Source organism: Ranitomeya variabilis, chromosome 1, assembly GCF_051348905.1.
Source record: "Ranitomeya variabilis isolate aRanVar5 chromosome 1, aRanVar5.hap1, whole genome shotgun sequence".
NCBI lineage: Eukaryota > Metazoa > Chordata > Amphibia > Anura > Dendrobatidae > Ranitomeya > Ranitomeya variabilis.
Window position 1 is genome coordinate 833,700,548 of NC_135232.1, and position 18,970 is coordinate 833,719,517.

Genomic DNA, 18,970 nt, shown 5'->3' on the forward strand with positions numbered 1-18,970 from the left:
GCCTCTACGGGACAGGGATGGTGTACGGATTTCCCAGCAGGGACTCATGGCCAGATGACAGCCTCTGCAGCGGGGGGGCCGTGGGTGGGACCATCTTTCCGGGGTCAGGAACTGAGGAGCACTCACCCGCACATCGACCGCTTCCGTCCCATGTATGCCGGATCCTTCCGCTTGTGCATCTGCGCATGCATCTTGCACGTGATATCGTTTCGGCTCAGGTTCAGCTTCCCGCTGTGGTTCCTCCTGGGCGGTTGTCACATCCAGTCCACGTTGAACTAACCGCGTTGACTCCAGATGATGAATCGTCTCCGTCTAACATCACGTTGCTGACTCCTCTTGCTGTTCAGACTGCAGAGGATGTCGAGGCACTGGCTCCGCCCTCGAAGGCTCCGGTCCCCGGGATACCAACAACGCCGAGAGCTGGTAAGTGGAGCACTCAGTGAGTTCTTTCCATGACTTGCCAGGCTGGGTCTTTTCGGCCTCTTGCCGCCATCTCCACTCTATTTCGCCTACGCATGGGCAGTGACTGATACACGAGTTCTCTATCGCTGCCTGTTCAGATGCACATGACGGGACTGCGCAGCTGCACTCAGGGTCTTTTCCCGAGCCCCATTCTTTTTCAGGTGGGCACGCCTCCGTCCCCTCTGCCCATTTGCTGGCATCCAGTGTGAGTGGGCAGGTCCTTCCTCTCTTCATCCGCACCCACCAGGGGCGGACCGGGGAATATCGACAGGTGGATTTTAGCACCAATACTGTACTGCTACGCCCACGAAGGGAGTGGTCCATGTCATCTCATTCTTCAACGCCATTTCCCTCCATCTTTGTGGCCGCCATCTTGGCCACTACAGTGTCAGTCTCTTTCACAATATAATACAAGTCCAGTTTGTTAGTCACTAACGGCATTTCAAAAGCATCCTCAAAATCTTCATCACTGTTCTCTCTGGTCACAACAGTGGCACTCAAATCAGCATCATCTTCTACATGGTAATAGGTCACGCTTGAGGATGTACAGGGTTAAATCACTTGAGGATATGCAGGGTTAAATCTCCTCACTGCAGGGAATGAGCTGTGCTGTCTGAGATGAGTTAGTAGCAGCAGGCGGACGGGGGAGCAGAGCAGAGCCATGAAGCCTGGTGTACCTTTTCCGGAACCATCGGTCCTGTCACCCTAGTTGCAGGGCGGTAAGCTTATTTCTCTGGACCTTTCAACTTGAGACCGGGAGGCGTGGAGAATATAAAAGTGCGACAGTGTGCGGGAACAGTCAGAGTGGCGGTGGGAAGCTGTAGTGCGTAGAGGTGTACTCTGAGTCCTCCCTTGCTCTATAGTCAGGACAAAGTAGGCCCAAGCCCGAGAGGCCCACGGAGGCTTACCAGAGACGAAAGGCAGAGACGCCTCCCGGTATCCCTGACCGTTCCGACTCCCGCAACACCACTTAGCGTGATTGATTCCTGTTCACGACCCGACCGCAGGGGGAGTACCTCGAGATGGGGCAACCAGGCCACAGACCGAATACAGCTGCCTGATATATCTGCTCCCGCATACTTCAGCGCTGTGCTGGTGCTTTAAAAGAAAGGACTGTCACCTCTCCAGAGGTTCCCCCTTGGAACCAGGACCCACGACCGAACATCTCAGGACCACCGACGACATCAGGACCCAGGACCTCTTCCGGACAAGGACGACTCCGGATCCTGAAAGTGTTCAAGCTGGGATGTCACCGCCATCGTCGCAGAGACTGTTCCTCATCTACGTCAGGACGATACATTTTGATGCCTTTGAACTCTCCTCTACTCAATTCCACAACTGTTGCCCTTAAGTTTCCCAATTATAACTTGTTCATCCTCCCCTCCATTTATCCTCTCCCTGTATGGAGTACCGGTAACTCTGTTACATTATATGCCTCTGTTAACCCTTGTTCTTCCTCCGACCGTTACTGCATCCTGTTACCTGCTTCAACGTTACAGAGGCTACAGAGCAGCGCTGGGAACAAAAAGATGACCAACGCGTTTCAAGGGATCACATCCTTCTTCCTCAGTAATTATTATTTGATATATCATATAAATGATTAAAAAAATAAAAAAAGCCTGGTTTAAATAATTAAATATTTAGTAATTATGTATGATCAATGCCTCGCCACCAATATTAATTAGCAGTGATAGTCATAGTGTTGCTCTTCTCCAGCATAAAATTAGAGGTATAAGTCCAGGTATAGGTCAAAAATTTGTATATAGATGTAATCCATCTATCCATCCCCAATCAGTTATAATATTAAAACCACTGAAAGGTGAAGTGAATATCATTGATTATAATAGATAGTAGACATCATCTAGATACTAAAAGATAGTAGATGATTATCTACTATGTACAATAGCTGCTAACACAGAGGTGGGATATATTAGACCCACAAGTGAATTGTTAGTTCTCATAGTTGATTTGTTGGAAAAAGACCAGGATAAGGATAGGTATTTGACCTAATTCTGATGGCTAAACAATGCGGTCAGAGCTTCTCCAAAATGATGATGATTTATGTGTTGGTTACAGTTTGCAATGGTTAGTACTGCCGAAGGTGGTCAAAAGACGGTCATCCACAGGGCCTCAGTACCCCTTCAGTAGTCTTCTGGGTCATAACTGCTTCACCGGCACAAGGGGGACCAATACAACTTTATGCATGGAAACTATAATGTCCAAAAATGCTATTAACCTGCATAAATGTAATTAATCTAAAGATCAGTAACATTCAAAACCGATGCAGCCGTCATTCTTCTACCTGGAAGAAGTTATCCTTATTCCTCCTGCTAGTCTCCGACTTTCAGTCATGGAGGCATGGATTCAGTCACCGCTCAGTACAGTGTGAGATTAAGTTGTTGCCACGCATCGGCGCTGACTGACAGCTGGCTCTACAGTGTTTCACTACAGAGTGGACTGTCAGTCAGTGCCGGGGCATGGCTACAGCTGCTGCCCACTATGCACTTTACTCAGCGTTGGTTGCCTGAAGTGCTTCCATAACTGAAAGCCTGAGGTTTCCGGGAGGAATAAAGTTCATTTCCTCCTGACAGCTGGCCTTTTAGTGCTGCAGCCGAATGGCTTTAGAATGGGATAATCTGCATGGTAATACCATTTTTTATGTTCAGTGCCTTTTAATGTTTTGTTTTATTAAAGCATTCCACTTATAATCGTTATGTAATTTTTTCTGATTTGTCTGTTTAAAAAAAAAAAAAGTTGTTTTACAGCCCTGCTTTCCCTACTGTAACCTTTAGAAGTATTGTGATACCTTTCCATGAACAGTGAAAGTCAGTCCTCCTCCCCATTACCCACGATAGACTCAGTGCTCCATAGCGATTGCTAGTGGCATTCACAGCAGACAGACATTTCCTCTCGAGATCATAAGGCAATAGCCTCATGTTAAAGGGTTTGTGTCAGTAGGATCAACCCAGCTAAGCTTTCTATATGGGCATGCAGGTCATAGGAAGCGGAATAAAATGATACCTTAATATCTTCTATCTGATGTTTTATTTAATAGAAATCCACATTTTTCTTAATATGTAAATGAGCTGTTAAGATTTCTGGTACAGTCCTAGATCTTCCTGAGAATCTGTCTCCCTGATTTTAATTTAAATGAAAGGAGGTGTTACCAGTGTGAGACAAGTAGATCAAGAGAGCAGAATGTCAGTCATTACATGTCTCACACTGGTAATGTCCCCTTTTCTATAAAATAATCTCTGGAGGCAGATTCTCATGCATGTGTCCAGCCCATAGTGCTGAACAGCTCTTTTACGTAAAAGAAAAAATGTGGTTTTCTCTGGAACAAGACATCGGATCACCAATATCAAGGTATCATTTTATTCAGCTTCTTATGACCTATGTGACCATATAGTTGACTTAGGAGGGTTGATCCTACAGACATTCCCTTTAATGGACAGGTCTGATAATTTAGCAATGTTCAGAAAGTGTAGGAAACTGTTAGTTTCAATAAATTAATCATTTGGTTTTTTTTTTACTATTAACCCATGGATTTAATTATTTTTTTTGCATCATTATTACAGGGTGAAAAACTGGTTCAGTGAGAAGGTCCATATTGTCTGCTGTCGAATTTGTGGCCGAGCACTCTCCAGTGCCATTCAGTACCATAATAAGTAAGTTGAAATTTCATAAACTTCTATCTCCGTGTAAAATCGAAGCTGCTGTAAGGATGACCTGTGGCCAGTTTTTACTCTTATTTTATCCCATAACCTGATTTGTGGTTTTTATTTATTTTTGGTAAATCCATCATTTGCATGAGATATTTACCCCTTCAGTACTTTTCCTGCAGCTGTCTTATACCGGGTAAGGATCTGATTAAAACCGCTATCTCTCTAGAGAAGACATCGTGTCTGTGTATTCCGGGGGCATTTGCTAATTTTGGTGTGCACAGTTTCAGGCTTTTAATATACTCCACAACTCTGGCCACTCCAGAGGGTTACACCAGCAGGCAGAAGCGATGTCTGTGCCACCCGGATGTCAACATGACCACTGAAACCTGTGATTGTCTGCAGGCATCAGGTGACTAGAAGAGCACATGATTGAATGCTTTTCACGTCATTTGACCGCCGCATTCGTTCACATGCGGACAGCCATTTTAGTGATAAATACACCATACACAAAAAATGGTGACATACAACAGTGATCTCATAATTGTTACTATTTTTGGCTAATCTGTTGTGTGTTCAAACAACTTTATCCATTGAATGTATTATAAAGCCACTCATCCATGCATCTTCTGAAGTATATGCAATTTAAATATCATTATTCTTCTTCTTTTATTTTCACAGAGAAAACAGACCTAAGAAGGGAGGAATTTGTGTGGCCAATCACACATCTCCAATTGATATTATTATTTTAGCTAATGATGGCTGTTATGCGATGGTGAGTACAAAACCGTATGTATTAATTTAAAGGCAACCTGTCATCTAAATGTCTCCCAACTATGTAGTGCGAATGCTATGTGCTTTTACTGTAAATTGCAATTTTACTTCACTTATGCAGCCCAGCATACCTCCAAAATATGACTGCTCTGATGGCCAGGCTTCAAGCGGTCTGAGTCTCTTCTGCAGTTTTTTTACAACCTAGACCCAATAGGGACGATTCATCAAAGCATTTACACTAAAAAACTGTCATAAAAGCTTTTGAAAAGTTGCAAAATGTTCTTACTTTAGCCATTTTTTATCCAGTTTGACTCCTCTGCTGAAATAAACGGAGGTGGGGCATGGCCGGGCCGGATTGGGCAATGGCCGTGCCGGACCGTCAAATTTGTCAAAAATGCTGGCGATTTGTACTCCAGAAATGCTATTCCAGTTCTTGACTTTCTGGTATAATGCATAGTGGATAACATGGTAGCAAGATACAGATCTTTCCTGGTATAATGCATGGAAGCCACACCACTTACTAAAGGTGCTGAATTCATTAAGTGGTGTGTGTCACCTCCTACTTCAGAAAGACTGGTGTAGTGTGATTGTGGCAGTCTTACTGGATCAGCCTACTTGCCTTTATTAATGTGAATTCACATTATGCTGTCTATCTAGCATCCTCGGCTACACCTCACAGACCAGGACATACGCATTTCACACTTAGCTGTTCAGGGCAGTGGCACAATTACTGCAGTCCAGTCTTGAGTTGGTGCGGAGAGTGCGAGGTACGCGGTACGATGTGAATGCCGTAAGGGACCTCCTTTATGCTGAGATTTCAGCCTGTGGCGCACTGCACAACATGCGCTTAGTAAATTTGGCGCTTCTTACTCCAGTGCTAAACATGCATAAAGAAAGACTTGTCAGTCTAGATGACAGGGCGGGGAGATGTTGGTGGGACATAACTCTCGTCCTTGTCACCTCATCCTAGGCTCAGTTTTCAACTATGTTTATGTTGAACTAGATGGTAGCCCGATTCTAACGCATTGGGTATTCTAGAATATATATGTAGTTTATTTATGAAGATTTTAGAATAATACATTGAATACACAGGATTCGGCCGGCCGGGCGCGACCAATTAGCGAAGCGTGGTTCAAATCCCGCACCTGTCGCTGATTGTTTGCGGCCGGCCACGTAGTATATAGCACAGCCACGTAGTATATAACAGCCCACGTAATATATAGCACAGCCATGTAGTACATAGCAGCCACGTAGTACATTGCACAGCCACGTGGTATATTATATTGCGCAGCCCACGTAGTATATTGCGCAGCCCACGTAGTATATTGCGCAGCCCACGTAGTATATTGCGCAGCCCACGTAGTATATTGCGCAGCCCACGTAGTATATTGCACAGCCCACGTATTATATAGCACAGCCCACGTAGTATATAGCAATGTGGGCATCATATACATGTTAAAAAAAAGAATTAAAATAAAAAAGAGTTCTATACTCACCCTCCGTTGGCCCCCGGAACCAAGCGAGGCATTTACCGATGCTCCTCGCGCTCTCCTGTCCCAAGAGTGCATTGCGGTCTCGCGAGATGATGACTTAGCGGTTTCGCGAGACCGCTACGTCATCATCTCGCGAGATCGCCATGCATGGAGCGGTCACCGGAGAGTCGCGAGGAGCGGGAAAGGCCTATTCCTGTTCCGAGGGGCCGACGAACGGTGAGTATATATAACGATTTTTTCTTTTTTTTAAATTATTTTTAACATTAGATCTTTTTACTATTGATGCTGCATAGGCAGCATCAGTAGTAAAAAGTTGGTTACACAGGGTTAATAGCAGCGTTAACGGAGTGCGTTACACCGCGGCATAACGCGGTCCATTAACGCTGCCATTAACCCTGTGTGAGCGCTGACTGGAGGGGATTATGGAGCGGGCACTGACTGCGGGGAGTAAGGAGCGGCCATTTTGCCGCCGGACTGTGCCCGTCGCTGATTGGTCGCGGCAAAACAGCCACGACCAATCAGCGACTTGGGATTTCCGTGGTCAGAAAGAAAGACAGACAGGAAGACGGAAGTGACCCTTAGACAATTATATAGTAGATAGGCCGCAGTGAAATACACTGTAATGAGCAAGTCGTGTTTTAATAATTCATGTTGCTTGTCATTCAATAAGTAAGTCTCTGACCTGTCCTACGGGTATTCGGGCATAAAGGCTTGTTCACACACAGCATTCTTTATTTGCTTGCATTTTTTTCGTTATGGAAAAAAATGCAGTGATTTAGAGTTGCAGCAAAATAAATGAGATTTCCAAAATCTTGTTAACAGCGTTTGTTTTTTTTCCTTGCATTTTTTGAGCTGCAGTTTCTTATTTTATTTTTTTTAAATCACAGTATGTCAATTCTGTCAGCATTTTTATGCATTTTTTTATTCCGTAATTTGAATGTATAAAAAGCACATGTAATATACTTGGCAGTTTTCCTTCAAACTCTCTGCATTTTTCATGTGTGAACATAGCCTTACATTGCTACTGTTAGCTTCACCAAAAGTGCCACTTACATTTCCATGTGATTCTTTTGAGCAGAAACATTGCAATAGGACATGACAGATTGATAAAGGGATAATGGTGACCTCAGGAAGCTTTTAGTGTCCTCCTGAGAACCAGTTTGTGACAGTCATATTATTGACACATTGCGTTATGTATTTTTTTTTTTTCTTTTTACTTGAAAATTTAGCTTTGCAAGACATTTAAATTGTTGGCAAAAATATTTGGGAAGTTACTGTCACATTGTATGTGCTTATTCAGGTTGGACAGGTTCATGGAGGACTTATGGGTGTTATTCAGAGAGCCATGGCAAGGGCATGTCCACATGTGTGGTTTGAACGTTCTGAGATGCGTGATCGCCACCTGGTGACAAAAAGGTATATTGCAGTTTGTTTGTTTGTTTTTTCATTTACTAGCCTAATACTAGTGCATACCAGTAATCTTAAAATTTTTAAAAAGCATTTTTACCTTGGAGAATGTCAAAAATTTTCGTAATGGGCTAATAAAAATAGGAATCCTAGAAAACAACACATTATTATTGTATTTGTCACTGGTAGCACAGGGAGGGTGCTCTTAAAGAGTGTGACGTCACAAAATGTTTATTGTACTAATGTAGTAACGCCTAAAAAACTTCACACAATTAAACTGACCCAAAATAAAAAGTTAATGCATTATTTTGGCTTCCTAGTAAATGGGGTCAAATTTAAAACTGAACATGTTTTTTTTTTTGTTTTTTTTGCAGAATTAACAATTTTTGATTGCATTAAAAAGTCATTTTAATTTTTATTTCATAAATCAATAGTACATGCTTTGTGCATGCATCCTACCACGCTCCAAAAGCAACCTGATATCTAGATTGTGAGCCCCAATGGGGACAGTGATGATGTCTGAAAAGTGCTGTGGAATTAATGACGCTATGTAAGGGAGTATAATAAACATCCACAAAAGTCAGAAAGACTGTTCGGATAGCACAAGATGTTCATGCTTCCCTGTTTCAGGCTGATTTGCTTTCTCCAACGATCAGAATCGACCGTTAGATAAAAGATAATAGAAGTTAGACTCAATTTGATTTTTTTGACTGATTATCAAATCAACTTCTGATTATTATTTATTATTATTAGTATTAGTATTATTATTATTATTATTTTCTTACAGCAAACCCCTTAATTTTTTTCACAACATAGGGCGTACTAATACATACTGTGTGGTGTCTTGGTGTATTGAGCAGGCTCAGGATGTGAGCCTGCTCCACACTGGGAAGGAGTCTCCTGCTTAACTCAACACATACCACTGTCAATGTCTGATAGCTGCATTTAAATGCTTCCTACATTTCGTTACAGGGACACATGTAGTCCTCCCACTCAAAACTATGGGAGAATTATAGAAACATATGCAGTAATGCTTATCTATTGTTTTATGTCTCTGGTTATGAAATCCTCCTGTAATTACTAATGCTAAAATCAAATGTCATTTTAATTTCTCATGTTTCAGTTCTACCTTTTGATTTCCTTCCCTCTTGTTATGTTGCATAGTTCAGTCAATCGTCTACTGACTGCTTAGTTCCCTGCACTTACTCTTTATACAGGCTGCGAGAACATGTGTTTGATAAGGAAAAACTGCCCATTTTGATATTCCCAGAAGGTAAGATTGACAGCTCAGTTTTAAGTATTTTTATCTGATGATATCGGATGATTCTGCAGTTTAAATCACGGTGATTGAGTGATCTCCCTTCAAAGAAACAGTCAGAAACCAAAGGTTATTAAAATACGCTAGTACCACTTGGTGGTCTCTGCTTTATTCAAGGTTATTCCCGTACGTTCTGATCCAACTACAGAGGAAGCCATCACAAAGACACGGAGAACCATTGGTATTATCAGTATTATCTACAGAGTGATTGCTGGGGCTGTGCAGAGGAGGAAGTCTGTGAGATACAGCGTCCGCCAACAGCTGCCAACCACGGGGCACTGCGTCTGCTAATTCTGGACCAGACAGGAACATGCAGCTATTATTATTCTTTTGTGTTAAGGCCACAAAGTGTACAGACTAACCCAGAGTTTAAAAAAAAAAAAACCTGCCCATAATGTGTTACATTAGAATAGATGCTGCATATTTTTACTATGAATATTTTCCTACTGTTGCAACCTAAAGGGGTATTACCATCTCCAAAATCCTAACTCAATATGTAGTAGGTGTAATAATATTGGCAAATACTTCCAATTAGAAATGTAGTATAGTTCTTCTGATTAGCTGTGTCACTTAACCCAGGGCATTGCAGTAGCTTAGGTATCCGTGGTTACAACCACTCATATAGTAACAGTTGTTAGTGGTTATAACCATGGACACCTAAGCTACTGCAATGCCCTGCACATTGTGTAAGCGACACACCTACTACATATTGAGCATATTGAGATGGGAATACCCCTTTAAGTTTCTTTACTGATTATATGCTATATGTGTGTGACTCAATGTGGTGTGTATTAGTAGATGCCAATGCAGTTAACCCTTCAATGTGGATGAGAAGGCAGGACTGATTTAGGCTGAGCACATAAATACGTGCATACCAAATATTTGTTTCTAAAATTTCCATTTGGCCAAAATATTTTAGGTGTCCCGGGGCTTGTCTGTGAGTTTTTTTGTTTTTCTCAAATTGGGACTGTGGCAACAATCCGTGCACCTTCTGGTAAAATTTGCTAAGGTCTTCTGACCAAAGGGCCCAGTGGCGTATCTAGGGGGGAAGGCAGCCGGGGCACGTGCCCCCGGCGCAGCCGGCAGGGGGGCGCAGTCGGGCCGCCTAAAGCGGCGGTCCGCAGTGTCTCCCCCGGGGCTGCTTTCTGCCGCCCCTGGACTGGGAGTCAGCTGTTCTCTGTGCCGACTGTCAAGCTGACAGCCGGCACAGAGAAGCTGCGGCGCATCGGCTCCCAGTGTTCAATTGTACTCGTATTTGAGATGCGAGTACAATTGAAGCTCTGACTGCCGGGTCAGAGCGACACCAGCAGCGTGATCAGGTCATGTGATCACGCTGCTGATGTCACTCGCCCGCGCTGCAGAGCAGAGGCAGAGACGCAGATCGGCGGTAAGTGCTCCAGTGGAGCTGAAGACACCGAAGGTGCAGGGGTAGGGGGGATATATTGTGGGGGGGATTTAATGTGAGTGGGGATGGTGGGATTTATTATTGGATTGGGGAGATTTAATGAGAGTGGAGATGGGGGGATTTATTGTGGGGAAGGGATTTAATGTGAGTGGAGATGGGGGGATTTATTGTGGGGAAGGGATTTAATGTGAGTGGAGATGGGGGGATTTATTATTGGATGGGGGAGATTTAATATGAGTGGAGATGGGGGGATTTATTGTAGGGAAGGGATTTAATGTGAGGGGAGATGGGGGGGATTTATTGTGTGTGGGGAGAAATGGAGTGGAGATGGGGGATTGAATGTGTGTGGGGGGAGATTTGTCATGGGGATGGGGGATTTAATGTGGGGTAATATTTGGAGTGGGGATGGGGGATTTAATGTGTGGGGGAGATTTGAGGACACAAAATGAAGAGCAAAGGGGGAGATGGGGGGCATGTATGAGGAAACAGTACAGGGGAATGGGGGGCATGTATGAGGAAACCGTACCGGGGAATGGGGGGCATATATGAGGAAACAGTATGGGGGATGGGTGCAGACAGTATGGGGAGCAAACTGGGGAATGTATGGAGACACAGTATGAGTAGTGATGTGAAAAACATATGTGGACAGAGTACGGGGAGTGAGGGTGTTGGGATGTGTGCATGCGTAGCATGGAGGGAGAGTGTAAGGGCACAGCCAGGAGGGGACAGTATACCAAGGAGGAGGAGTGTGATGAGAGAGTACAGTATAAATACTGGGACCTATAGAGGGGGACACAGTGTGAGGACAGTGTGAAAATGGGGGCCGGTATGGAAAGGGGAGGTCCATGTAAAGAGCATGTACCATAAGAGGGACAGTGTGGGGGTCATATTTTATGCAGACAATATAGTGAGGGGCAATTTTTTATTCAGGAGCATTATAATGACACTTCTATCTTTAAGGGCATCATGTGGAGATTTTCCGCAAAAGAGCGGAGAAGATGGAAGTCTGCAGAGATGGCTGTGGATGAGAAAACTCATCATGGGGTCTGGACAAGATGAAGAAAAGAAGGAGAACGACTCCAGAGACGACATCATCTATAAGGTACCTGGATGTAAATGTTATTTGTGATACTGACTAATTCTCATGTTTTTATTTATGTTAGGAGCATTAAAGGGAATGTCCAGGTTTGTAATGAGTCTGCAGTCATTCTTTGTGACTGCAGACTTCTGAATTCTCACAGTGCGCACTGCACGCTGTCAGGATTCTCTCGTGCTGGCGATTTACATACATGCGGTCATGTGCTGACTAGACATGTGTGGCCTCACTCACTGAAAATGAACTGAGCGAGGCCGGGAACGTCTAGTCAGAATGTGGTCAGAAGTATACAAATCACATGCTTGTGCTGACATGACTGCCCACTGGCCAGGGAGAATCCTAAAAGTGTGCAGTGCATGAGTTGTGAGAATTCAGAAGTCTGCAATGCCAAGATTCAGCTCTGCAGGTTCCAGTAGTCATCACATGGACACTTCACTCGTGCGATTTTCATACTTGTGGTCCTGTGACATCGAGCTTCTCTTCCTGCTTCTCTCAGTTTTTCACTGAACATTGAGAGCATTAGGGAGAGTGGCTCGTCGGTACATGACTAAGTGTGCAAATCGCATATGTCCTTGGGGGGGGGGGGGGGGGGCGCGCCAAAATTAATTCTTGCCCCGGGTGCCAGAAACCCTAGATACACCTCTGAAAGGACCTATGAAGCTGTTAGTGGGGTGGGGGGGCGCCATGTCATGACCTTTGCTACGAGGAGCTGTGCTGTGGTAGGGGTGATGGTGAGAGAACACATAACATCTGGCTAGCACATTCCACACTGGTATGTTTTTCATATAATATTCCGAATGAGTCTGACAGGTAAAGAGTGGTAACATTTATTTTTTTAGATTTGATTTTCTTTAAAAACACTTTGCCTACGGACTATTATAAACGCAAAGTGTTTCATCACACATGTACCTGTGATGTCACTTGCACCTGCCATTTGTTTTAGAATAAGAGATGACTGTAGAAATACTCTCATTGTAGTAACTGATGTCATCAGACTTCATTTTAACCCCTTTTCTTACATTGCTGACGCAGGAACCTGTATAAATAACACATCTGTTATGATGTTCAAAAAAGGAAGTTTTGAAATTGGTGGGACCATATATCCTGTGGCAATAAAGGTAAGCAATTGGAGACTTTTTAAGAGTTACCCTCTACTGTACAATCATATTTCAATGTCCCTAATCTGACTAATGAAATAAATTGCGTATTTACCTCCCAGTTCAGTGCTGCGTATCCACTCAGAACGCGGTGTCCCCCAACGATCTTGTGATATTGTCAGCAGTCACTGATGAGCCGCAGCCTTTGTAGTGTCAGCCAATATCCTGCTTAATGTGATAGGCCCATATGCGAGTAACCACAAAGGGCCCAATGTGCTGGATTTTTACCATTCTCACAGTGACTGTCACACATAATGACTTTACATTTATTCTTACCATTAATCAGTGACTAGAAAAGGAGATCATAATTATTACCTGCCACTATATTCACACGTGACATGATTCATTTTCTGTTGGAACAGTTCCATCTAATAGAACTGTTAAAAGGTCTGTGCACACATTGCAGAATTTCGCTGTTTTGCTGCATTTTTTTTCTGTGGAAATTTGTCACAAAACCCGAAGGGTTTTCTGATTCCAGCAAAGCAAATGAGAATCCTGAAGTCTGGTGCTCACATTGCTTATTTGTGACTTGCAGATTTAAATCTACAGCATCAATTCTTTCAGAATTTTGCTGCAGACTTCACTCATACTATTGCAGTTCTAAGGGTGCACCAACGGCCTGCTTTACATTTTATGTACACCTTTATTATGCAAATTTTCATTTTTATTCATTTACGTATTATACGCTAGTTATAGAGGATCTGTCACCAAGTCAAAAGTGACCAGTTTTTGCCCTTATTTTATTTCCGCTGCTCCCTGATAATTCTGCTTATTTTTTTCTAAATCCACCATACAGTTCCAGAGATGTGGTCCTGTTTATTTAGTGTTAATTTTTATGGTCTTTATCAAGAATGCGTTGCACACATGGTAATGATAGAGAACAGCCTAAAGCCCCACAGAATCCTGTAAGCTACACCCCCTATATAGCAAGGTCCATATTTCTGAAAATGTATGGCAGAATTGAAAAGAAGAGTAAATAGCGGGATATTCAGGGGAGAAGGAGGAATAAGATGAGCAAAATCTGGCAATTTTTTTAGTAAATTTCTGAATAGTCTTCATTTTAAAATGTACACATTTTGAGGATGGGAGTAAAAGAACACGTTCTTCCAGTCCACCACCTGACAGCACCATTGGAGGACATCCTTCTTACCCTCAGTGGGACAGGAACCACAAGCAGTTAAAAGGACCCTCCCCACTCCACCCACCAGTGTTTTTCCTGTCCCACTGCGGATAGGAACGGCAAGCATGTCCTCCGACGGTGCTGTGCAGATGGTGGGGATCGGGGGGTCCCAGCCTTTCCCTTCCCCGCCGCAAGATATCTGCGGCTGATACCTGCTATGGGGGGTCCCTCAGCCTCCCCAGTGTAGAGCTGCTCCTGGGGTCGGGTCCGCTTCCTCCTCGTGGGGGCTCTCGGTCCGGGTGCCTGTCTGCTGGGGAGTGAGTGCGACGGCCGCTTCCAGCAGCGGCCGGCTCCAGCATGCGGCCGCTGCTTCCGGGTCCAGCGGCCGCGTCACTTCCGGTCGCGACGACCGCGTTACTTCCGGCGCGGCCAGCATGGAGGATGGCGCCGGCAGCAGCAACGGCCTCGGTGAGGGGCACAGCGCGTCACCGCAGCGGCGGTAAGGAGGGCAGGATCAACTAGGTAAAAACTATATAAACTCACTAGGGGGGTCTGTATGCCGCCGGCCATCCTGACAAAGGAGCACTCGGCTATACGTCCATATTGTCATCTGCACTATGGAGGAGACTGCCAGACCTGAGGGGACTGACCAGCTTCAGGGGCATGTGAGTGGGCTATGTAAAGCCATACCACAAAGCTCACCCCTCCCCCTGCTTCCCTACTTACGGTGCCCACGTATCTCTATTTTACCCTAGGCTGAGCCTTCCATACCCACAGCCGAAAGGAAAAAATCGGGAAAAAATAAATGCCCGATATGTGCCACTAAGTTTCCGGAAAATTGGCGGAAACCATTGTGCAAATCGTGCACATCCAAAATTGTGGGTGATGAGCAGACGACACTACTATCCAGTATGAGGACCATGATTCGACAGGAGGTTCAGGCTTCTATCTCAAGCTTGAATCTTTCCCAGCCAACTCAGTCAGAACCGCAGACTTCACAGAAGAGACCAAGGGAGTCTAGCCCCTCTTCCGAGGGTGAGGTTTCGGAGGATTCTGACCAGGAAGAAAGAGACGGATCTGTGGGCAGAGGGAAGAGATATCTCTTCTCCGCAGCAGACACAGATGAGCTTCTTTATGCTGTACGTAACACCATGCAGCTACAGGATACACCAGAGGAGACCTCGATCCAGGACGAGATGTTTGGCGGATTACATGCCCAGGTGACAAAGGTCTTCCCCGTCAACAACCACATCCGTTCCATGATCCTGGAAGAGTGGCAGGAAGCGGAGAAGAAACTAGTGGTTCCCAGGGATTTTAGACTTCGTCTGCCCTACAATCCTGAGGACATTAAAGTGTGGGATGAAGTTCCCAAGATCGATGTTCCACTAGCAAAAGTGGCGAAGAAGACCTCAATACCATTTGAGGACTCTTCCGCGTTAAAAGATCCTATGGATCGTAAAGCGGACGGTTTGCTAAGGAGAACTTGGGAGTCCTCCGCAACAATAATACGGGCCAATATAGCGGCAACATCCGTAGCCCGGTCAATGCATTTATGGATTGACGATTTAGAGGATCTTCTCAAAGCCAAGACTTCTAGAGAGGTTATCCTTAAATCCCTGCCATTGCTCAAACTCGCAACAGGCTTTATGGGGGACGCTTCGGCTGAATCTGTACGTTTCGCGGCTAGAAGCGAATCTCTGTCTAACGCGGTCAGAAATGCCATATGGCTAAAGACCTGGTCGGGGGATCTCCAGTCAAAAAATAAATTGTGTGGAATCCCATTCTCGGGGAATAAAGTATTTGGGCCTATTCTAGACGATATCCTAGAAAAAGCCTCAGATAAAAAGAAGGGTTTGCCTGAGGAGAATACCAAAAAATATCAGCCCTTTCGTAGGTCCCGACCTGGTCAGAGGACAGACTACAAGGGGAAAGGGAAGACTGGGAGGTGGTCTTATCCCAACGGTGGAAAAGGTAGAGACTCCATCTTCCCTAGTACAGGTACACCAAAGTCAAATAAATGACAAAGGTGGGAGGTCGATTACAAAAATTTCTAGGGGGTTGGCAGAAGGTGTCCCAGAATCCTTGGATTCTACAAGTGATTGCACAGGGATACAAATTAGAGTTCTCCAGCAGTCCCCCAGAAAGATTTGTAGTAACCCGACCCTGCCCACTCTCCGACTCCTCCATGTGGACAAACATCCGGGAGCTGTTGGATTTAGAAGCGATTGTGCCAGTTCCCATCTCAGAAAGAGGCAAAGGCCATTATTCCCATTTGTTTTCAATAAAGAAACTGTCCGGGGACTCCCGGACGATTATAAATTTAAAACCATTAAACAAATGGGTCCGGTACAAAAGATTCCGGATGGAATCTATAAAATCCACGACGCCTGTAATAGACAAGGACATGGTAATGTGTACCCTAGACCTAAGCAACGCATACTATCATGTCCCGATACACATCTCTTACCAAAAATACCTGAGATTTGCCATAAGGAACAAGGGGATTGTACATCACTTCCAGTTCAGATGTCTCCCCTTCGGGCTTGCTTCAGCGCCCAGGATCTTTACCAAGCTGATGTCGGAAGTTGTGGCCTATCTAAGGAACCAGAATGTGACCATAGTCCCATACCTGGACGACTTCCTGATAATGGCGAAATCACAGAAACTCCTCAAGATAGACTGCACTTTCACTCTTTCCATCCTACAGGAGCTGGGGTGTATTGTGAACTGGAAGAAGTCCTGCCTGGTCCCAAATTCAAGAATAAAATTTTTGGGGGTGATGTTGGATTCCAATCTAAGAACATGTTTTTTACCAGAAGACAGACAAGAGGCCTTGATCAGGCACATTCATCAGTTCAGGAGAAATACCCCCTCCATAAGAGAGGCAATGAGGATACTCGGCTTCATGACAGCATGCATACCCTGTGTAAGATGGAGCCAATACCACTCGTGGGAATTGCAAAGAGAAGTTCTAGGATCCTGGAACAGGAAATAGTTCCTTAGACAGGAAGATGGTTGTGTCTCCGTCGGTAAAGAGATCCCTAACCTGGTGGACCACACCAGGAAACCTAAGAGAGGGAGTTCCATGGATACTCGATCCCTGTGTTACGGTTACCACAGACGCCAGTCAATACGGATGGGGCGGTCATATAGGAAGAACATACTACCAGGGAGAATGGACTCCTCAAATTGCCGCAAGATCGTCAAATTTCAGGGAGCTGTATGCGATCTGGAAAGTGTTGTGCCAGGCCCAGTCATTGGTCCGAGACAGACACGTGAGAATACTGTCCGACAATGTCACAGCAGTGGCTTTTCTGAGACACCAGGGAGGTCCGAGACATCCACCACTGCAACACTTAGCAGACCAGATTTTCAGGTGGGCAGAAAGATCTGTCAAATCCATCTCGGCAGTTCACCTGGAAGGTGCCAAGAATCAGGTAGCAGATTTCTTGAGCCGAAAGTCGGTACATCCCGGAGAATGGGAACTGAACCCGGAAGTATTCAGCAGCCTATGCCAGAAATGGGGAACACCTCAGGTGGACCTCTTTGCCACCAGGTCAAACACAAAGGCCAGAGCATTTTTCTCTCTGAATCCTCTAGATGGAGCCACAGGAGTAGACGCCTTGTCTCAGTATTGGGGAGAAGGTCTCCTGTACGCATTTCCGCCTCTTCCTCTGATACCGAAGACACTCAGGAAGATACGAGACGAGAGAGCAACCGTAATCCTGGTGGTTCCCTTTTGGCCGAAAAGAAGCTGGTTTTCTCTACTGTCCAGGATGTCAACAGAAGAACCAGTCTTTCTACCGAACAGGCAGGACCTTCTACTTCAGGGTCCGGTGTTCCACAAGAATCCAGACTCTCTTCACCTATCTGCTTGGATCCTGAACAGCAAACCCTAAGATCCAGAGGCCTGTCAGAAGATGTCATTACCACATTCCAGGCAAGCAGAAAGCCGGCGACTTCGGCGATATACAACAAGATCTGGAAGCGGTATTGTTCCTTTCTGGGAGAAGGTCATGTGGATACTTCGAAACCAGATATCCCCAGAATCCTCGATTTCCTGCAAATCGGATTTGACAAGGGCCTTCGGCCTAGTACTCTAAAAGTACAGATTGCAGCACTTAGTGTATTTTTTGATACATAACTAGCTTCCCATCCCTGGATAGTGAGATTTTCCAGGGCCACACAGAGAATGAGGCCACTTGTGAGGAAATCAACTCCTCCTTGGGACCTAAACCTAGTCCTTAACACTTTGTGTAAAACCCCTTACTTGCTGTCGGAAGATATGGACATAGCCAATCTCTCCTTTAAAACTGCCTTCCTAATTGCCATCACATCGGCTAAAAGGCTGGGGGAGATGCAGGCTTTTTCTATCCAGAACCCATATAGTCTTCAAACCTAACCCAGCTTTCCTCCCCAAAGTAGTATCATCTACCAATATAAACCAGGAGATAATCCTTCCTTCTTTCTGCCAACACCCTAAAAACGCAAAAGAGGGGGTCTACCATAACCTTGACATTAGGGAGACTGTTCTAAAATACCTGGGGGCGACAGAAAGCTGGAGACAGGACACTAACTTATTTATACAATACGGTGGTCCAAATAGGGGTTGTAAAGCAGCAAAATCAACCATTGCTAGGTGGATTAAAAACATGATTAGCCTAGCATATACAGACCAAGGGAAAGATCCCCCGGACACTCTTAGGGCCCACTCAACACGAGCCATTTCTACATCATGGGCAGAGAAGGGGGGTGCCTCAGCTGAGCAAATCTGTAGGGCGGCGACTTGGACTAGTCTTTCTACCTTTGCTAGACACTATAAATTAGATGTCGTATCAGACCAATTAGCCTTTGGTAGAAGAGTATTACATGCAGTAGTCCCACCCTAGTTAAACATCCTTTGGTATTCTCCAATGGTGCTGTCAGGTGGTGGACTGGAAAACGGTAATTAGTTCTTACCGGTAATTGTATTTCCAGGAATCCACCTGACAGCACTACTAGTTCCCTCCCACTGCAAGCTTATACTACTGACTAATGTGATGTAACATTGGTGTGTGATTGTAAATAAACTCTTTT

At 44.8% G+C, this 18,970-nt stretch overlaps 1 protein-coding gene across 1 annotated transcript in view; it reads left to right on the plus strand.

Moving 5' to 3' along the window:
* Positions 1-18,970, plus strand: part of GPAT3 (glycerol-3-phosphate acyltransferase 3) — a 161,974-nt gene that overhangs the window by 123,595 nt on the left and 19,409 nt on the right. The window contains exons 5-9 of the mRNA XM_077275796.1: positions 4,041-4,130; positions 4,806-4,899; positions 7,692-7,807; positions 9,016-9,071; positions 12,650-12,735. Of these exons, the coding sequence (XP_077131911.1) occupies positions 4,041-4,130; positions 4,806-4,899; positions 7,692-7,807; positions 9,016-9,071; positions 12,650-12,735 (442 nt within the window). The remainder of the gene's footprint in view (positions 1-4,040; positions 4,131-4,805; positions 4,900-7,691; positions 7,808-9,015; positions 9,072-12,649; positions 12,736-18,970) is intronic.